This window comes from Coregonus lavaretus, assembly GCF_964263955.1.
Source record: "Coregonus lavaretus genome assembly, chromosome: 28".
Classification (NCBI taxonomy): Eukaryota; Metazoa; Chordata; class Actinopteri; order Salmoniformes; family Salmonidae; genus Coregonus; species Coregonus lavaretus.
The window spans coordinates 36,337,045-36,360,329 of record NC_140015.1 but is presented as its reverse complement, the minus strand read 5'-3'; the positions used below and the strand labels follow the sequence as shown (position 1 = coordinate 36,360,329).

At 39.5% G+C, this 23,285-nt stretch overlaps 1 protein-coding gene and 1 long non-coding RNA gene across 2 annotated transcripts in view; both read left to right on the top strand.

Moving 5' to 3' along the window:
* Positions 1-644: 644 nt before the first annotated feature.
* On the top strand, positions 645-1,277 carry LOC311103808. The gene is made up of 3 exons (XR_014610123.1): positions 645-685; positions 870-1,020; positions 1,230-1,277. It is a non-coding gene; the product is annotated as an uncharacterized lncRNA (long non-coding RNA).
* Positions 1,278-4,782: 3,505 nt separating this feature from the next.
* Positions 4,783-23,285, top strand: part of LOC311103247 (5-hydroxytryptamine receptor 3A-like) — a gene marked incomplete at its 3' end in the record, with an annotated part of 20,625 nt that continues 2,122 nt past the window's right edge. The window contains exons 1-8 of the mRNA XM_084144786.1: positions 4,783-4,864; positions 6,326-6,525; positions 6,641-6,685; positions 6,771-6,877; positions 7,983-8,152; positions 9,555-9,676; positions 11,803-12,013; positions 14,153-14,302. Of these exons, the coding sequence (XP_084000912.1) occupies positions 4,804-4,864; positions 6,326-6,525; positions 6,641-6,685; positions 6,771-6,877; positions 7,983-8,152; positions 9,555-9,676; positions 11,803-12,013; positions 14,153-14,302 (1,066 nt within the window). The 5' untranslated portion in view covers positions 4,783-4,803. The remainder of the gene's footprint in view (positions 4,865-6,325; positions 6,526-6,640; positions 6,686-6,770; positions 6,878-7,982; positions 8,153-9,554; positions 9,677-11,802; positions 12,014-14,152; positions 14,303-23,285) is intronic.

The window sequence follows — 23,285 nt, the reverse complement described above, 5'->3', positions numbered from 1 at the left end:
GACTTGTGCAGACATTCACTGACCCCATGACAGAAGTGTACCTGCTGTTCTTCCAAGCCACTGTACCAACTTTCACTTCTTTCAACTTGCTGCTTCAGAGAGAGCAGTCATCAATATTTTTGTTACATGATGAGGTGGGATTGGATTTAGCAGTTTTTTTCCATTCTGTGTTTCTTGCTGATATCTGCAGGGATCCTCTAAAACAGGTTTCACCTACTATTTTTGTAAATGTCTGTTATAGATGGTGAAATTCGTACGCAAGCTATGTTCCAAGTTTATGGTTCCAGCAGCTCTGCAGTGCCATGAGGAGCCTTGTGAAATTGCCTTTAAAGAAAAGGCAAACCATTTACCAGATTAGTATTTGACTATTATTATGATCAAACACTGTGATATGTGATATTTAGCCTTGTACCTTATACCGATATGCTGTATCTGTGACAGGAAGAAAGTTGAACATTGGGTTCACAACCAGGGCTAAACTTAACAGATTACTCGACGAGGGTGACATCACACCACAGCAGGTGGATTCATTCCATGAAGCTGTGTTGTGTTTCCTGACAAGTGCTGTGGACTATGCACTTAAGAAGCTGCCACTGGAAGAGCCACTGATCAAGCACGCACAATTTGTAGATGTACGGCAGAGGGCTGAAAGTGACATCGAAGATGTCCTGTACTTTGTTGAAAGGTTAGTTTTTTTTCTCTATCATCTTAGCTAAAATACCCTGTGTTTTATGATGAGGTGTGTTCACTCCTAAACTGCACATGAGATATTCTTATGTGGCTTCTCCTCAAAGATGTGTATGAACTGCTGCTGGTTGATGACTATATACCTAAAACGTAACAACTTGTAACTCTACTTTCATAAATAGGTTTCCCCATCTCCTCCCATACCATGGGCCAGAGGAGCATGACCTTCTGGGTGAGGAGTTTCTAAATTATCAGACCATGCCAATGATATCCCTGCAGGACTAAACTGAAATGGAAAGCTTCTGGGCTGAAATGGCAACCCGGAAGCATAAGGTAAACATTTGTTCCTTTTTTGTCTTTCCTTTTGGCAGGTGTTGCTTGGCTACATCTGTTGCTTAAAATTGTTGCATGCATATATGTGTCATGCATGTTGCAAATTATGCATGTTTTTATCTGAACTTTGTTAATGGATCAACCTACAGTATTAATCAATCAAAAATCAAGGTATGTTTTTCCATTGTGTTTTGGTGCATTTTCCATAGGTGACAGGAGCCAAAGAATTCGAGAGGCTTGCTGCCGTCGCCAAGCTTGTCCTGGTGTTGCCCCATGCAAACGCAGATGCTGAGAGGGTGTTTTCAGTTGTGGGACTGAACAAAACCAAGAGAAGAAACAGCCTAGCATTGGATGGCACCCTGTCCTCAATAATGACCATAAAGATGGCCAATCTGGAGCCCTGCTTCAAATGGGAGCCCCCCTCCGATATCATCAAGGCCTCCAAGAAGGCCACAGGCCAGTATAACCATGCCGACAGATCATAGACAAGAGGCTCATTTGAGATGAGCCAGGTCTGCGCAGAATCGATCACCGGCGATCACCCGCCCAATGCATGCTGGTTAGATTTGTGTCCGACTTGATCCTGACTTTCTCTGACGTCATGCACACGTGGGCAACGATAACCTCATGAGATCAAGGCGGCCGCAGTTCTGAGACGCAGGCAGCGCAATTGCTTTTCACCGACTGCAGGACCCAGTCGGACCCAGGACAAAATCTCACTCCAAGGTTTTTTGAAAAGTTGGCAGGTATGATATAATATTAATTAAGATTACAGATTATTGTATGGGACAATATACAAAAGTTTGAGAAATATACAATTTTATTGAGTAAATGTATCTATCGGTTTCTTTTCATTTTGATAAGAGATAAAAATGCAATTATTGAAGGTTATTTGTTGATGTATAAATTGAAATGTACCGATTTTAAGGTTTTGTCATTAGATTTGGGGTGGGGTCACAATAATTATTTTGCAAAAAAATTGGATACCCAGGATTCTGCCGGGGAAATGCACTTGAGACTAAATCTTCATCAGCACGACTCAGATAATGCATTGAGTAGTAGAACATTCAACGTCAGTCCTCAAGAGAACATTCAAAACAATATTGTGACGAAGTATGCAATCCATGAATAGCATGTCCTTTACTTACAATCGAAAAATAAGTATCTAAACACTTACTTCATGAATGGTTGCTGCTGCTGCTGATTTCAAAATCCATGCGATTCAACCTTGATGGAGCTGCTAGGAAATCCACGTGTACCTAGCCTGTTTTGCAATGCAGTCTGATGCGAAGTGTGCTGTGCATATGCAGAGGTTCGGAACTTCGGACTGAACTACTCTGACACTTGATTATTATGAAAACCAAATCGAAGCCAAATCAGACAAAGTGATTGTTCGGATGGAAGCCAGTGTAAAGACAGCAACACTGCACAATCTCTTGCTAATGAGCGGGACCAGCACCAGAACTAGGAGGATATATGCAAATAAACTATGAATATTTTTGTTCATTGGTCTATTATCATCAGATCGCCTTGTGATGTTATGCAGTGGTCCTAAAAACTCCATCCCACCTGAACAGGCTGAAATTCCAGGCATTTTTTTTCAAACAGCTCTTACACAAAAAGGGCTTTATCATATTTTCACAATTTCAGAGTGTTACTTCGACCTTATAGTGTGGAAATAGCATTAAAATCACATATGACTGCACTGGGCCTTTAAGCCTAATAATCTATTGGGTTTAATGACAGGTGGCCGTATATCCACTTCTGACCAGTCACAGGTAGTACAGTGAGGGAAAAAAGTATTTGATCCCCTGCTGATTTTGTACGTTTGCCCACTGACAAAGAAATGATCAGTCTATAATTTTAATGGTAGGTATATTTGAACCGTGACAGACAGAATAACAACAATAAAATCCAGAAAAACGCATGTCAAAAATGTTATAAATTGATTTGCATTTTAATGAGGGAAATAAGTATTTGACCCCCTCTCAATCAGAAAGATTTCTGGCTCCCAGGTGTCTTTTATACAGGTATCGAGCTGAGATTAGGAGCACACTCTTAAAGGGAGTGCTCCTAATCTCAGCTTGTTACCTGTATAAAAGACACTTGTCCACAGAAGCAATCAATCAATCAGATTCTCCACCATGGCCAAGACCAAAGAGCTCTCCAAGGATGTCAGGGACAAGATTGTAGACCACCACAAGGCTGTAATGGGCTACAAGACCATCGCCAAGCAGCTTGGTGAGACGGTGACAACAGTTGGTGCGATTATTCGCAAATGGAAGAAACACAAAAGAACTGTCAATCTCTCTCGGCCTGGGGCTGAATGCAAGATCTCACCTCGTGGAGTTGCAATGATCACGAGAACGGGGAGGAATCAGCCCAGAACTACACGGGAGGATCTTGTCAATGATCTCAAGGCAGCTGGGACCATAGTCACCAAGAAAACAATTGGTAACACACTACGCCGTGAAGGACTGAAATCCTGCAGCGCTCACAAGGTCGCCCTGCTCAAGAAAGCACATATACATGCCCGTCTGAAGTTTGCCAATGAACATCTGAATGATTCAGAGGAGAACTGGGTGAAAGTGTTGTGGTCAGATGAGACCAAAATCAAGCTCTTTGGCATCAACTCAACTCGCCGTGTTTGGTGGAGGAGGAATGCTGCCTATGACCCCAAGAACACCATCCCCACCGTCAAACATGGAGGTGGAAACATTATGCTTTGGGGGTGTTTTTCTGCTAAGGGGACAGGACAACTTTACCGCATCAAAGGGACGATGGACGGGGCCATATACCATCAAATCTTGGGTGAGAACCTCCTTCCCTCAGCCAGGGCATTGAAAATGGGTCGTGAATGGGTATTCCAGCATGACAATGACCCAAAACACACGGCCAAGGCAACAAAGGAGTGGCTCAAGAAGAAGCACATTAAGGTCCTGGAGTGGCCTAGCCAGTCTTCAGACCTTAATCCCATAGAAAATCTGTGGAGGGAGCTGAAGGTTCGAGTTGCCAAACGTCAGCCTCGAAACCTTAATGACTTGGAAAAGATCTGCAAAGAGGAGTGGGACAAAATCCCTCCTGAGATGTGTGCAAACCTGGTGGCCAACTACAAGAAACGTCTGACCTCTGTGATTGCCAACAAGGGTTTTGCCACCAAGTACTAAGTCATGTTTTGCAGAGGGGTCAAATACTTATTTTCCTCATTAAAATGCAAATCAATTTATAACATTTTTTAAATGCATTTTTCTGGATTCTTTTGTTGTTATTCTGTCTCTCACTGTTCAAATAAACCTACCATTAAAATTATAGACTGATAATTTCTTTGTCAGTGGGCAAACGTACAAAATCAGCAGGGGATCAAATACTTTTTTCCCCTCACTGTAATTACATGTCTGTTGTGGTTGTTGTTTACAAAGGATGGGTGAAATGAATCCTGGGAGGTTAATTAAAAAACTAATTATTTGGGGATTATGGCCAAGGACATCCTGTATAATATCGAGAATCATATTAACATGTAGACAGTTTGTAGGGGTGTGTATGTTCTCGTGGAAGTCTGCTGTGACAAAATGTTCCAGAGCAGCCTTTATAAGGGTCATCCCAAGTGTGTTACTGGCTAGAGAGGACAGGAGAAGGCAAGTGGTGATCACTAAGCAGCTAAAGGTAGGTTTTCAGTCCTTCTTCTAAAAGTTTCATTAGAGGAAACTCATCTTAATTTCTCCTAAGACTGTATACCAATGTCCAACTGAGTCTATATGCTTTGTGACAGGAGGACGTGCAGGGATGAGACCCATGGACCACAGCAAGCTGAAATGTTGTCTCTTCTTCCTACTCTTGTTAACAGGTAAGATATTGAGCTGCATTTTACTCTTCTTAAAACAGACACAAATTGCACTAAAAGAATGTGATCTTTATTGTTCTGATTTGCAGATACACTAAATATACAAAAGTATGTGGACACCCCTTCAAATTAGTGGATTTGGCTATTTCAGCCACACCTGTTGCTGACAGGTGTATAAAATCGACCACACCGCCATGCAATCTCCATAGACAAACATTGGCAGTAGAATGGCCTTATTGAAGAGCTCAGTGACTTTCAACGTAGCACCATCATCATAGGATGCCACCTTTCTAACAAGTCCATTCATAAAATTCTGCCCTGCTAGAGCTGCCCTGGTCAACTGTAAGTGCTGTTATTGTGAGTGAAAACATCTAGGAGCAACAACGGCTCAGCCGCGAAGTGGTAGGCCACACAAGCGCACAGAACAGGATCCCCGAGTGCTGAAGTGCGTAGCGCGTAAAAATTGTCTGTCCTCGGTTTCAACACTCACTACCGAGTTCCAAAATGCCTCTGGAAGCAACGTCAGCACAATAACTGTTCGTTGGGAGCTTCATGAAATGGGTTTCCATGGCCGAGCAGCCGCACACAAGCCTAAGACCACCACGCGCAATGCCAAGTGTTGGCTGGAGTGGTGTAAAGCTCGCCGCCATTGGACTCTGGAGCAGTGGAAACGCGTTCTCTGGAGTGATGAATCAAGCTTCACCATCTGGCAGTCCGACGGACAAATCTGGGTTTGCCGGATGCCTGGAGAACGCTACTTCCCCCAATGCATAGTGCCAACTGTAAATTTGGTGGAGAAGGAATCATGGTCTGGGGCTGTTTTTCATGGTTCGGGCTAGGCCCCTTAGTTCCAGTGAAGGGAAATCTTAACGCTACGGCATACAATGACATTCTAGACGATTCTGTGCTTCCAACTTTGTGGCAAAAGTTTGGGGAAGGCCCTTTCCTATTTCAGTATGACAATGCCTCCGTGCACAAAGCGAGGTCCATACAGAAATGGTTTGTCGAGATCGGTGTGGAAGAACTTGACTGACCTGCATAGAGCCCTGACCTCAACCCCATCGATGGAAGCAAGTCCCCGCAGCCATGTTCCAACATCTAGTGGAAAGCCTTCCCAGAAGAGTGGAGGCTTTTATAGCAGCAAAGGGGAGACCAACTCCATATTAATGCCCATGATTTTGGAATGAGATGCTCGACGAGCAAGTGTCTACATACTTTTAGTCATGTAGTGTATTGGAGCGATAATGGACTAGTGATAGAGTATCAGGTTTAGATCACTTTTCACAGATAGTGAGTCACTACTATGAAGCCATGCAACAACCTTATTCCATTTCATTTAGATTCAGTTTGTCATTTCTTGTTCTGTGTGGTTGAACTATTGGAAAGCATAATTGGTTCCTAGAAAAGCACTATATAAATCCAATGTATTTTTCTGAAATTAAATACCCGTCTCTGGTTACACAGTATCTGCAGCAGACCCTCTATCCAATGCAGCCACTTCATCAAGTGCAGCCACTTCATCCAGTGCAACCACACCATCCTGTACGACACGTCGATGTCTGGCCAGCATGCTGATTGCGAAAGAAGCTCTGAGTCAGCCACAGTCTCCATCATGCATCTCAAATATCAGTGTGCCGTCAATAGTGTACGAAACTCTGTCTGTTGTAAGTCCCTTTCTGTTCCTTTTAATTGTGAGGAGTTTTGTACAATATGAGTGTCACAGATGACCTATTGACAGTTGTATCATTATGTGACGATTAATTATTCTCTTCCTAATAGGACACAAAAAACCTTCGCTTTGAGAGTCGTCTGCAAGTCATGCTGGTAAGTACACATAAAAAAATCCAGGGAGACATTTAAGTAAATGTGATATTTTGTTATAATACTCATGATTATGATTCTAAACTAGTCTTGGGAAGACCCTGACTTATCATGGGACACATCAGTCTATCATCATGATATGGTGGTCCTGCCTGTCAGAAAAATCTGGACTCCTGAACTACATGTGACTAATGGGTGAGTCCACTTACAACAGATTACAATAATTTATGTTATGTTTCATTTATTTTTAGGTGGCTTGCTGATGGGAAAGCACACCTCTAAATTGATCTCATAGTCTTCTTCTTCTTATATTTCTTCCGCCCGCTCTAGAGCTTAAACTATTTAAGATACCAACTTAGATTGTTTGCATTCAGAATTGTTATAACATTTACAACCATTTTAAATTATCATAAAAGCTACATAGACTTGATAGTCCTGTGTAGCTCAGTTGGTAGAGCATGGCGTTTGCAACGCCAGGGTTGTGGGTTCGATTCCCACGGGGAGCCAGTATGAAAATGTATGCACTCACTAACTGTAAGTCACTCTGGATAAGAGTGTCTGCTAAATGACTACAATGTAATGGAAAGTATCTGAATTCGCCACTGCTCTTCCACCAGCCAAGCTATCAACACCAATCAACCGACCCAACTTGGATTGCTTTTATACTATTTATACTTTCTGAACTATAACCATTTAAATTAACATGGGTTTGAATGAGAACCATAGGAATACACAGTAAGCTATTAAAAACGTTTATCAACTATAACTATAAGCATTGCATACATTTGCATGAAATAAAACTCACCAACAGTAACTCTTGAACCATTCAAGCTAGAGATGCCAAACCAACTTTCACATGTTCAGGCTATCCTAACTTGTAATTCTTTAAAACCTTTATAAACTATAAACAGTGGTGATTAGCATTAATCATCATAAAACTTCATGGATTCAATGCCAACCATAAGAACACAGTGGTATACATTTAAATGCTACCCGCTCTTTAGCCATTTCAGCTACAAACATTAAAACAACATTAGCATTTTCAACACTTTAAAATTACATAAATACTTTAAAACAAGCAAGCACACCACATTTTTTTCAGGAAATGTACTTTCAAGTTTTATTTTGATTCCTTTTATAACATTACAGTCAATGTATGTGTGATCTTCTAAATAGCGAGTGAAACATGGACAGAATTAGAGATACAGTACTAATATGTTTTGATTGGCCAAATGTTTCAATGGGACAGTTTTAGTATATCAATCCTCAGTTGTCTGTCCTCAACCTCTCATGTCTAAAGAGTACAAACAACGATGAAGCACGGCAACAAGGATTTGCTGGTGCACAGCAACGGGACTATAGAGCACATGGTCATCATGAATACTGTGGTGGGCTGTGAGGTCAATCTATACAATTACCCCTTCGCTTCAGATTTCTGCGCCATCGGAATCAATGTGTGGGCACTTAGAGGTAAGAGCATAATTTCAAACCTCATTCTGTCTGCTAAACGGCTCTTGCACACAATTACTTACAAAAGATCTTACTAAAAAACAAGATGTTACCAAAAACAACGACAACTTTTTAAAATCTGTATAGCCTACTGCAATTCAGATTATTTGTCGTCTTTAGAATGTTCTATGCTTCCTGACTGTCTAGTATTTATTTTGGTGCTCGTTAGTTGGCTGGACACAATGAATATAAGGGGTGTAATGGTTCACAAAAATGTTGGATTGGTTCAGTCCTTGGATTCTTGACTCTGTTTTATCTTGGTTTTCAGGAGGAAAAGAAAAATACCATTACACCACCGTTTGTAAATTATAATAATAAAGATGGACAATCTTTAATATAAGTTATCTTACAAACTAAATAAGGTAAATTCATAATTATAGCACAAATAAGAATTATATAACAACATAACAAATGCAAGCTCTAATTCGATGTATAGTTCAAGGCAGTAGCGTGAAATAGATAAATGCAGGGGAAATGTTTTCAGCATTATTACATGAGGATAGACGGGAGTTATAAAACCCGGCAGAATGTTGTTCTGTACGGTATGAGACAGGATAAGAGGCAGTGTTGTATAGTGTGTATGCTGAAAGGAAGAAATCTCCCATATTTGTATTATTTGATTACTCCTGTAAGCTTTAGCCTAGACTTGAAGGGGAAGTTCAGGAATTTACAACTTGATGTTAGATGGTTCCTCACCCTGAAAGTAGTTTATGAGATAAGAGAAAGTGTAATCCATGGTTCGGTTTTCTCTGAAGAACAACTACAAACTTCAGCTAACATTAGCCCTCCGCAAACAAAAAATCTATGGGAGTGATAGGGGAAATTGTGCGATTGTCAAAATGTCATGGCCAAATCAACTCCATATTTAGTGTGGCACTTTTCTCTCAGAGACCGCAGGCTACCAAAACAAAGACGTTTTGTTTTGATATGCCTGCCAGAATTAATCAAACTGTTTCTTAGGGCCATGATTGACTACTAGTATGAACTTGAGAAACGTTGCTTTGATATTTATGACCTTATAACTTCATACCAGCCATTGTAAGAATGGATCTACCAGTGACGTTGTTTCACCAAAGTGGCTCCTTCAGAAATATTAGTTAGGCTACTGCCACTGGAGGAGGGATTAAAATGTTCATTACTTTATTCAAACGTTTTTCTCATTTCAAAATGTTCTATGTGCTAGTTTTTCCATCCTCTCCTGAGAACCAAGATAAAACCGAACCAAGAGCCAAAAATCATGGAATGAACTGAACCAAATATGCTGTGAATCGTTACACCCCTAATGCCTATTGATATAAACAAATATGTTTCGTTATAAGCTATGGTAAGGAGTGAACTAGCATCAAATATCTGCTTTCTTCAGGATGTGGCATGTTCCTGACCTTTGGGAATGTGAGCAAAACTAGCGCAAACCGCGGGGACTGGCTAACCGAGGCAGTGGAACTCAATGCTAAAGGAGGCAGAGATGATCGCAACTATCTATGGGTTAGTGAGTGCTCCTTGGTGATTTCCGTTGTTGTTTTTTTATGAGGGACATGTAAAGATACTTTACTCTTCCTATTTTGCTTAAGCTTGAAAAACATTTACACTCAAAAAAGACAATACACTTGAATCAACATTTGCCTGATGTTTTCATACCTTTCATAAGTAGTATTCAGTTGAGATAAATACACATCACATCTGTTTTTGTTGATCCAGCTACATGCCACAATCGAAAATGAATAGAAAAGATATGCACCATGTAATTTAAAGATTTACAGTGCGTATCTTTTCCCATTAATTTGGGGTTAAGGCATAGCTAGATGTACAGTTGAAGTCTGAAGTTTACATACACTTAGGTTGGAGTCATTAAAACTTGTTTTTCAACCACTCCACAAATTTCTTCTTAACAAACTATTGTTTTGGCAAGTCGGTTAGGACATCTACTTTGTGCATGACACAAGTAATTTTTCCAACAATTGTTTACAGACAGATTATTTCACTTATAATTCACTGTATCACAATTCCAGTGGGTCAGAAGTTTACATACACTAAGTTGACTGTGCCTTTAAACAGCTTGGAAAATTCCAGAAAATGATGTCATGGCTTTAGAAGCTTCTGATAGGCTAATTGACATCATTTGAGTCAATTGGAGGTGTACCTGTGGATGTATTTCAAGGCCTACCTTCAAACTCAGTGCCTCTTTGCTTGACATCATGGGAAAATTAAAAGAAATCAGCCAAGACCTCAGAAAAAAAAATCTCGACATCCACAAGTCTGGTTCATCCTTGAGAGCAATTTCCGAACGCCTGAAGGTACCACGTTCATCTGTACAAACAATAATACGCAAGTATAAACACCATGGGAAACGCAGCTGTCATACCACTCAGGAAGGACACGCGTTCTGTCTCCTAGAGATGAACGTACTTTGGTGCGAAAAGTGCAAATCAATCCCAGAACAACAGCAAAGGACCCTGTGAAGATGCTGGAGGAAACAGGTACAAAAGTATCTATATCCACAGTAAAACGAGTCCTATATCGACATAACCTGAAAGGCCGCTCAGCAAGGAAGAAGCCGCTGCTCCAAAACCGCCATTAAAAAGCCAAACTACAGTTTGCAACTGCACATGGGGACAAAGATCGTACTTTTTGGAGAAATGTCCTCTGGTCTGATGAAACAAAAATAGAACTGTTTGGCCATAATGACCATCGTTATATTTGGAGGAAAAAGGGGGTAGCTTGCAAGCCGAAGAACACCATCCCAACTGTGAAGCACGGTGGTGGCAGGATAATGCTGTGGGGGTGCTTTGCTGCAGGAGGGACTGGTGCACTTCACAAAATAGATGGCATCATGAGGAAGGAAAATTATGTGGATATATTGAAGCAACATCTCAAGACATCAGTCAGGAAGTTAAAGCTTGGTCGCAAATGGGTTTTCCAAATGGACAACGACCCCAAGCATACTTCCAAAGTTGTGGCAAAATGGCTTAAGGACAACAAAGTCAAGGTATTGGAGTGGCCATCACAAAGCCCTGACCTCAATCCTATAGAAAATGTGTGGGCAGAACTGAAAAAGCGTGTGCGAGCAAGGAGGCCTACAAACCTGACTCAGTTACACCAGCTCTGTCAGGAGGAATGGGCCAAAATTCACCGAACTTATTGTGGGAAGCTTTTGGAAGGCTAACCAAAACATTTGACACAAGTTAAACAATTTAAAGGCAATGCTACCAAATACTAATTGAGTGTATGTAAACTTCTGACCCACTGGGAATGTGATGAAATAAATAAAAGCTGAAATAAATTATTCTCTCTACTATTATTCTGACATTTCACATTCTTCAAATAAAGTGGTGATCTTAACTGACCTAAAACAGGGAATTTTTATTAGGATTAAATGTCAGGAATTGTGAAAAACTGAGTTTAAATGTATATGTAAGGTGTATGTAAACTTCCGACTTCAACTGTACACAACCGATGGTGAAGGATGTGGACTCATTGACATTAGACTTCTTTTGAATTCTGAAAACATCTGACAGTTTGATTTTGAAGTGTAATGCTCTTCCCTTTCAATGTCAAACAAACGTTTAGATGCAAAAACTCTTCCTCTCTGGCCTACCAATCTGTCTTCACAGGTGTCGCTGAAAATGCGGTCCGAAACCCCGTTTCTGACCCTGGTCCTGCCCAGTATACTGATCATTGTGGCTGATGTGGTGAGCTATACTTTGCCACTGGGAAAGGGCAAGCGCATCCCCTTCAAGGTTACACTGGTTCTCAGCTTCATCATGTTCCTCATCATCCTCAAGGATCTTCTGCCTGGTGGAGGCCAGTGCAGCCCCATCATCCGTGAGTATCCTGTGTGTAATGCACCAGAATGAAACAGCATTTTGTTATAACAGGTGTGTATGTAACAGAGTTAAGAACGTGCCGTAAGCTCATTCCACAGCTAGCTTGAAATGTTGCCAAGGGAGCTATTCAATTTGATATTTTTTTTATAGTTCAATTGGTTGGTACGTTGTCAAGGAGGACGGTCATGTGTTTGTGAGCAGAGGATCACCAGTTCTAGCCCAATATGTTACAGGGACAGTAAAGGAAGCTATACTGTTAGCAGCACACTGACATCAGTTTCATGTACAGTGGGGGAAAAAAGTATTTAGTCAGCCACCAATTGTGCAAGTTCTCCCACTTAAAAAGATGAGAGAGGCCTGTAATTTTCATCATTGGTACACGTCAACTATGACAGACAAAATGAGAAAAAAAATTCCAGAAAATCACATTGTAGGATTTTTTATGAATTTATTTGCAAATTATGGTGGAAAATAAGTATTTGGTCACCTACAAACAAGCAAGATTTCTGGCTCTCACAGACCTGTAACTTCTTTTTTAAGAGGCTCCTCTGTCCTCCACTCGTTACCTGTATTAATGGCACCTGTTTGAACTTGTTATCAGTATAAAAGACACCTGTCCACAACCTCAAACAGTCACACTCCAAACTCCACTATGGCCAAGACCAAAGAGCTGTCAAAGGACACCAGAAACAAAATTGTAGACCTGCACCAGGCTGGGAAGACTGAATCTGCAATAGGTAAGCAGCTTGGTTTGAAGAAATCAACTGTGGGAGCAATTATTAGGAAATGGAAGACATACAAGACCACTGATAATCTCCCTCGATCTGGGGCTCCACGCAAGATCTCACCCCGTGGGGTCAAAATGATCACAAGAACGGTGAGCAAAAATCCCAGAACCACACGGGGGGACCTAGTGAATGACCTGCAGAGAGCTGGGACCAAAGTAACAAAGCCTACCATCAGTAACACACTACGCCGCCAGGGACTCAAATCCTTCAGTGCCAGACGTGTCCCCCTGCTTAAGCCAGTACATGTCCAGGCCCGTCTGAAGTTTGCTAGAGTGCATTTGGATGATCCAGAAGAGGATTGGGAGAATGTCATATGGTCAGATGAAACCAAAATAGAACTTCTTGGTAAAAACTCAACTCGTCGTGTTTGGAGGACAAAGGATGCTGAGTTGCATCCAAAGAACACCATACCTACTGTGAAGCATGAGGGTGGAAACATCATGCTTTGGGGCTGTTTTTCTGCAAAGGGACCAGGACGACTGATCCGTGTAAAGGAAAGAATGAATGGGGCCATGTATCGTGAGATTTTCAGTGAAAACCTCCTTCCATCAGCAAGGGCATTGAAGATTAAACGTGGCTGGGTCTTTCAGCATGACAATGATCCCAAACACACCGCCCGGGCAACGAAGGAGTGGCTTCGTAAGAAGCATTTCAAGGTCCTGGAGTGGCCTAGCCAGTCTCCAGATCTCAACCCCATAGAAAATCTTTGGAGGGAGTTGAAAGTCTGTGTTGCCCAGCGACAGCCCCAAAACATCACTGCTCTAGAGGAGATCTGCATGGAGGAATGGGCCAAAATACCAGCAACAGTGTGTGAAAACCTTGTGAAGACTTACAGAAAATGTTTGACCGGTGTCATTGCCAACAAAGGGTATATAATAAAGTATTGAGAAACTTTTGTTATTGACCAAATACTTATTTTCCACCATAATTTGCAAATAAATTCCTTAAAAATCCTACAATGTGATTTTCTGGATTTTTTTTTCTCATTTTGTCTGTCATAGTTGACGTGTACCTATGATGAAAATTACAGGCCTCTCTCATCTTTTTAAGTGGGAGAACTTGCACAATTGGTGGCTGACTAAATACTTTTTTTCCCCACTGTATACAGTCCCTCTCTGCCACCATATTTAGTATTTATTAGGATTCAAAGTTACATCACAACAAAACACAACAGTCTTCATCAATAAAACATGACATCATACAAGACATTACTCTATTATTACAAATGTACAATATAAAATCCACAATACCACAACATCACAATGTGTGTGTGTGTGTGTGTGTGTGTGTGTGTGTAGAGTGCGTCCATATAACACTCACACATCTCTCTCTCTTGTTGTTCTCCATAGGAAAGCACTTCTGTTTCTGTTTGGTCATCCTGGTGTTGAGCATGTTGCAGTCTATGGTGCTCACACGTCTGGCTAAGTGTGGCACTCTCTGGCCCTGCAGCCGCTCCAAGTCCAAAGACTCACCGCTTAAAGACACAGACAATGAAGAGGGTAAACTTTTTAATTCTTCTGTCATCTCAGTTACCCACAGAGCAAGATATATTTTTCTGGTTGCCAAAGAAGACGTTAACAAAACGTCCTTATACAACTTAACGGATTTTCCAAATACGATTATGATACGAGTGTTTTTTGTAATTATCCGTGATTGGAAAAAAGTAATTTTCAGCTGCCATCACGCATCTCTCTTTCACAAACAGTGTGAAGCGCTGTAAATAGAAAGAAAGAAAGAAAGAAGGAAAGAAACAACTGTTCTGTCAACAATATCACTAAATCTACCTAAAGAAGGCCCTTATAACCACTATCAGGAACAACTGTTTTGTCAACAATATCACTAAATCTACCTAAAGAAGGCCCTTATAACCACTATCAGGAACAACTGTTCTGTCAACAATATCACTAAATCTACCTAAAGAAGGCCCTTATAACCACTATCAGGAACAACTGTTCTGTCAACAATATCACTAAATCTACCTAAAGAAGGCCCTTATAACCACTATCAGGAACAACTGTTCTGTCAACAATATCACTAAATCTACCTAAAGAAGGCCCTTATAACCACTATCAGGAACAACTGTTCTGTCAACAATATCACTATATCTACCTAAAGAAGGCCCTTATAACCACTATCAGGAACAACTGTTCTGTCAACAATATCACTAAATCTACCTAAAGAAGGCCCTTATAACCACTATCAGGAACAACTGTTCTGTCCACAATATCACTAAATCTACCTAAAGAAGGCCCTTATAACCACTATCAGGAACAACTGTTCTGTCAACAATATCACTAAATCTACCTAAAGAAGGCCCTTATAACCACTATCAGGAACAACTGTTCTGTCAACAATATCACTAAATCTACCTAAAGAAGGCCCTTATAACCACTATCAGGAACAACTGTTCTGTCAACAATATCACTAAATCTACCTAAAGAAGGCCCTTATAACCACTATCAGGAACAACTGTTCTGTCAACAATATCACTATATCTACCTAAAGAAGGCCCTTATAACCACTATCAGGAACAACTGTTCTGTCAACAATATCACTATATCTACCTAAAGAAGGCCCTTATAACCACTATCAGGAACAACTGTTCTGTCAACAATATCACTATATCTACCTAAAGAAGGCCCTTATAACCACTATCAGGAACAACTGTTCTGTCAACAATATCACTATATCTACCTAAAGAAGGCCCTTATAACCACTATCAGGAACAACTGTTCTGTCAACAATATCACTATATCTACCTAAAGAAGGCCCTTATAACCACTATCAGGAACAACTGTTCTGTCAACAATATCACTATATCTACCTAAAGAAGGCCCTTATACACCACTATCAGGAACAACTGTTCTGTCAACAATATCACTATATCTACCTAAAGAAGGCCCTTATAACCCACTATCAGGAACAACTGTTCTGTCAACAATATCACTAAATCTACCTAAAGAAGGCCCTTATAACCACTATCAGGAACAACTGTTCTGTCAACAATATCACTATATCTACCTAAAGAAGGCCCTTATAACCACTATCAGGAACAACTGTTCTGTCAACAATATCACTAAATCTACCTAAAGAAGGCCCTTATAACCACTATCAGGAACAACTGTTCTGTCAACAATATCACTATATCTACCTAAAGAAGGCCCTTATAACCACTATCAGGAACAACTGTTCTGTCAACAATATCACTATATCTACCTAAAGAAGGCCCTTATAACCACTATCAGGAACAACTGTTCTGTCAACAATATCACTATATCTACCTAAAGAAGGCCCTTATAACCACTATCAGGAACAACTGTTCTGTCAACAATATCACTAAATCTACCTAAAGAAGGCCCTTATAACCACTATCAGGAACAACTGTTCTGTCAACAATATCACTATATCTACCTAAAGAAGGCCCTTATAACCACTATCAGGAACAACTGTTCTGTCAACAATATCACTAAATCTACCTAAAGAAGGCCCTTATAACCCACTATCAGGAACAACTGTTCTGTCAACAATATCACTAAATCTACCTAAAGAAGGCCCTTATAACCACTATCAGGAACAACTGTTCTGTCAACAATATCACTAAATCTACCTAAAGAAGGCCCTTATAACCACTATCAGGAACAACTGTTCTTGTCAACAATATCACTATATCTACCTAAAGAAGGCCCTTATAACCACTATCAGGAACAACTGTTCTGTCAACAATATCACTAAATCTACCTAAAGAAGGCCCTTATAACCACTTATCAGGAACAACTGTTCTGTCAACAATATCACTATATCTACCTAAAGAAGGCCCTTATAACCACTATCAGGAACAACTGTTCTGTCAACAATATCACTATATCTACCTAAAGAAGGCCCTTATAACCACTATCAGGAACAACTGTTCTGTCAACAATATCACTAAATCTACCTAAAAGGCCCTTATAACCACTATCAGGAACAACTGTTCTGTCAACAATATCACTATATCTACCTAAAGAAGGCCCTTATAACCCACTATCAGGAACAACTGTTCTGTCAACAATATCACTATATCTACCTAAAGAAGGCCCTTATAACCACTATCAGGAACAACTGTTCTGTCAACAATATCACTAAATCTACCTAAAGAAGGCCCTTATAACCACTATCAGGAACAACTGTTCTGTCAACAATATCACTATATCTACCTAAAGAAGGCCCTTATAACCACTATCAGGAACAACTGTTCTGTCAACAATATCACTAAATCTACCTAAAGAAGGCCCTTATAACCACTATCAGGAACAACTGTTCTGTCAACAATATCACTATATCTACCTAAAGAAGGCCCTTATAACCACTATCAGGAACAACTGTTCTGTCAACAATATCACTAAATCTACCTAAAGAAGGCCCTTATAACCACTATCAGGAACAACTGTTTCTGTCAACAATATCACTAAATCTACCTAAAGAAGGCCCTTATAACCACTATCAGGAACAACTGTTCTGTCAACAATATCACTAAATCTACCTAAAGAAGGCCCTTATAACCACTATCAGGAACAACTGTTCTGTCAACAATATCACTAAATCTACCTAAAGAAGGCCCTTATAACCACTATCAGGAACAACTGTTCTGTCAACAATATCACTAAATCTACCTAAAGAAGGCCCTTATAACCACTATCAGGAACAACTGTTCTGTCAACAATATCACTAAATCTACCTAAAGAAGGCCCTTATAACCACTATCAGGAACAACTGTTCTGTCAACAATATCACTATATCTACCTAAAGAAGGCCCTTATAACCACTATCAGGAACAACTGTTCTGTCAACAATATCACTAAATCTACCTAAAGAAGGCCCTTATAACCACTATCAGGAACAACTGTTCTGTCAACAATATCACTATATCTACCTAAAGAAGGCCCTTATAACCACTATCAGGAACAACTGTTCTGTCAACAATATCACTATATCTACCTAAAGAAGGCCCTTATAACCACTATCAGGAACAACTGTTCTGTCAACAATATCACTATATCTACCTAAAGAAGGCCCTTATAACCACTATCAGGAACAACTGTTCTGTCAACAATATCACTAAATCTACCTAAAGAAGGCCCTTATAACCACTATCAGGAACAACTGTTCTGTCAACAATATCACTATATCTACCTAAAGAAGGCCCTTATAACCACTATCAGGAACAACTGTTCTGTCAACAATATCACTAAATCTACCTAAAGAAGGCCCTTATAACCACTATCAGGAACAACTGTTTTGTCAACAATATCACTAAATCTACCTAAAGAAGGCCCTTATAACCACTATCAGGAACAACTGTTTCTGTCAACAATATCACTAAATCTACCTAAAGAAGGCCCTTATAACCACTATCAGGAACAACTGTTCTGTCAACAATATCACTAAATCTACCTAAAGAAGGCCCTTATAACCACTATCAGGAACAACTGTTCTGTCAACAATATCACTAAATCTACCTAAAGAAGGCCCTTATAACCACTATCAGGAACAACTGTTCTGTCAACAATATCACTAAATCTACCTAAAGAAGGCCCTTATAACCACTATCAGGAACAACTGTTCTGTCAACAATATCACTATATCTACCTAAAGAAGGCCCTTATAACCACTATCAGGAACAACTGTTCTGTCAACAATATCACTAAATCTACCTAAAGAAGGCCCTTATAACCACTATCAGGAACAACTGTTCTGTCAACAATATCACTATATCTACCTAAAGAAGGCCCTTATAACCACTATCAGGAACAACTGTTCTGTCAACAATATCACTATATCTACCTAAAGAAGGCCCTTATAACCCACTATCAGGAACAACTGTTCTGTCAACAATATCACTATATCTACCTAAAGAAGGCCCTTATAACCACTATCAGGAACAACTGTTCTGTCAACAATATCACTAAATCTACCTAAAGAAGGCCCTTATAACCACTATCAGGAACAACTGTTCTGTCAACAATATCACTATATCTACCTAAAGAAGGCCCTTATAACCACTATCAGGAACAACTGTTTCTGTCAACAATATCACTAAATCTACCTAAAGAAGGCCCTTATAACCCACTATCAGGAACAACTGTTCTGTCAACAATATCACTATATCTACCTAAAGAAGGCCCTTATAACCACTATCAGGAACAACTGTTCTGTCAACAATATCACTAAATCTACCTAAAGAAGGCCCTTATAACCACTATCAGGAACAACTGTTCTGTCAACAATATCACTATATCTACCTAAAGAAGGCCCTTATAACCACTATCAGGAACAACTGTTCTGTCAACAATATCACTAAATCTACCTAAAGAAGGCCCTTATAACCACTATCAGGAACAACTGTTTCTGTCAACAATATCACTAAATCTACCTAAAGAAGGCCCTTATAACCACTATCAGGAACAACTGTTTCTGTCAACAATATCACTAAATCTACCTAAAGAAGGCCCTTATAACCACTATCAGGAACAACTGTTTCTGTCAACAATATCACTAAATCTACCTAAAGAAGGCCCTTATAACCACTATCAGGAACAACTGTTTCTGTCAACAATATCACTAAATCTACCTAAAGAAGGCCCTTATAACCACTATCAGGAACAACTGTTCTGTCAACAATATCACTAAATCTACCTAAAGAAGGCCCTTATAACCACTATCAGGAACAACTGTTCTGTCAACAATATCACTAAATCTACCTAAAGAAGGCCCTTATAACCACTATCAGGAACAACTGTTCTGTCAACAATATCACTAAATCTACCTAAAGAAGGCCCTTATAACCACTATCAGGAACAACTGTTCTGTCAACAATATCACTATATCTACCTAAAGAAGGCCCTTATAACCACTATCAGGAACAACTGTTCTGTCAACAATATCACTAAATCTACCTAAAGAAGGCCCTTATAACCACTATCAGGAACAACTGTTCTGTCAACAATATCACTATATCTACCTAAAGAAGGCCCTTATAACCACTATCAGGAACAACTGTTCTGTCAACAATATCACTATATCTACCTAAAGAAGGCCCTTATAACCACTATCAGGAACAACTGTTCTGTCAACAATATCACTATATCTACCTAAAGAAGGCCCTTATAACCACTATCAGGAACAACTGTTCTGTCAACAATATCACTAAATCTACCTAAAGAAGGCCCTTATAACCACTATCAGGAACAACTGTTCTGTCAACAATATCACTATATCTACCTAAAGAAGGCCCTTATAACCACTATCAGGAACAACTGTTCTGTCAACAATATCACTAAATCTACCTAAAGAAGGCCCTTATAACCACTATCAGGAACAACTGTTCTGTCAACAATATCACTATATCTACCTAAAGAAGGCCCTTATAACCACTATCAGGAACAACTGTTCTGTCAACAATATCACTATATCTACCTAAAGAAGGCCCTTATAACCACTATCAGGAACAACTGTTCTGTCAACAATATCACTATATCTACCTAAAGAAGGCCCTTATAACCACTATCAGGAACAACTGTTCTGTCAACAATATCACTAAATCTACCTAAAGAAGGCCCTTATAACCACTATCAGGAACAACTGTTCTGTCAACAATATCACTATATCTACCTAAAGAAGGCCCTTATAACCACTATCAGGAACAACTGTTCTGTCAACAATATCACTAAATCTACCTAAAGAAGGCCCTTATAACCACTATCAGGAACAACTGTTCTGTCAACAATATCACTAAATCTACCTAAAGAAGGCCCTTATAACCACTATCAGGAACAACTGTTCTGTCAACAATATCACTATATCTACCTAAAGAAGGCCCTTATAACCACTATCAGGAACAACTGTTCTGTCAACAATATCACTAAATCTACCTAAAGAAGGCCCTTATAACCACTATCAGGAACAACTGTTCTGTCAACAATATCACTATATCTACCTAAAGAAGGCCCTTATAACCACTATCAGGAACAACTGTTGTCTGTCAACAATATCACTAAATCTACCTAAAGAAGGCCCTTATAACCACTATCAGGAACAACTGTTCTGTCAACAATATCACTATATCTACCTAAAGAAGGCCCTTATAACCACTATCAGGAACAACTGTTCTGTCAACAATATCACTATATCTACCTAAAGAAGGCCCTTATAACCACTATCAGGAACAACTGTTCTGTCAACAATATCACTAAATCTACCTAAAGGCCCTTATAACCACTATCAGGAACAACTGTTCTGTCAACAATATCACTATATCTACCTAAAGAAGGCCCTTATACCCACTATCAGGAACAACTGTTCTGTCAACAATATCACTAAATCTACCTAAAGAAGGCCCTTATAACCACTATCAGGAACAACTGTTCTGTCAACAATATCACTATATCTACCTAAAGAAGGCCCTTATAACCACTATCAGGAACAACTGTTCTGTCAACAATATCACTAAATCCTACCTAAAGAAGGCCCTTATAACCACTATCAGGAACAACTGTTCTGTCAACAATATCACTATATCTACCTAAAGAAGGCCCTTATAACCACTATCAGGAAACAACTGTTCTGTCAACAATATCACTAAATCTACCTAAAGAAGGCCCTTATAACCACTATCAGGAACAACTGTTCTGTCAACAATATCACTAAATCTACCTAAAGAAGGCCCTTATAACCACTATCAGGAACAACTGTTCTGTCAACAATATCACTAAATCTACCTAAAGAAGGCCCTTATAACCACTATCAGGAACAACTGTTCTGTCAACAATATCACTAAATCTACCTAAAGAAGGCCCTTATAACCACTATCAGGAACAACTGTTCTTGTCAACAATATCACTAAATCTACCTAAAGAAGGCCCTTATAACCACTATCAGGAACAACTGTTCTGTCAACAATATCACTAAATCTACCTAAAGAAGGCCCTTATAACCACTATCAGGAACAACTGTTTCTGTCAACAATATCACTAAATCTACCTAAAGAAGCCCTTATAACCACTATCAGGAACAACTGTTCTGTCAACAATATCACTAAATCTACCTAAAGAAGGCCCTTATAACCACTATCAGGAACAACTGTTCTGTCAACAATATCACTATATCTACCTAAAGAAGGCCCTTATAACCACTATCAGGAACAACTGTTCTGTCAACAATATCACTAAATCTACCTAAAGAAGGCCCTTATAACCACTATCAGGAACAACTGTTCTGTCAACAATATCACTATATCTACCTAAAGAAGGCCCTTATAACCACTATCAGGAACAACTGTTCTGTCAACAATATCACTAAATCTACCTAAAGAAGGCCCTTATAACCACTATCAGGAACAACTGTTCTGTCAACAATATCACTAAATCTACCTAAAGGCCCTTATAACCACTATCAGGAACAACTGTTCTGTCAACAATATCACTATATCTACCTAAAGAAGGCCCTTATACCCACTATCAGGAACAACTGTTCTGTCAACAATATCACTAAATCTACCTAAAGAAGGCCCTTATAACCACTATCAGGAACAACTGTTCTGTCAACAATATCACTATATCTACCTAAAGAAGGCCCTTATAACCACTATCAGGAACAACTGTTCTGTCAACAATATCACTAAATCTACCTAAAGAAGGCCCTTATAACCACTATCAGGAACAACTGTTCTGTCAACAATATCACTATATCTACCTAAAGAAGGCCCTTATAACCACTATCAGGAACAACTGTTCTGTCAACAATATCACTAAATCTACCTAAAGAAGGCCCTTATAACCACTATCAGGAACAACTGTTCTGTCAACAATATCACTAAATCTACCTAAAGAAGGCCCTTATAACCACTATCAGGAACAACTGTTCTGTCAACAATATCACTAAATCTACCTAAAGAAGGCCCTTATAACCACTATCAGGAACAACTGTTTCTGTCAACAATATCACTAAATCTACCTAAAGAAGGCCCTTATAACCACTATCAGGAACAACTGTTCTGTCAACAATATCACTAAATCTACCTAAAGAAGGCCCTTATAACCACTATCAGGAACAACTGTTCTGTCAACAATATCACTAAATCTACCTAAAGAAGGCCCTTATAACCACTATCAGGAACAACTGTTCTGTCAACAATATCACTAAATCTACCTAAAGAAGGCCCTTATAACCACTATCAGGAACAACTGTTCTGTCAACAATATCACTAAATCTACCTAAAGAAGGCCCTTATAACCACTATCAGGAACAACTGTTCTGTCAACAATATCACTAAATCTACCTAAAGAAGGCCCTTATAACCACTATCAGGAACAACTGTTCTGTCAACAATATCACTATATCTACCTAAAGAAGGCCCTTATAACCACTATCAGGAACAACTGTTCTGTCAACAATATCACTATATCTACCTAAAGAAGGCCCTTATAACCACTATCAGGAACAACTGTT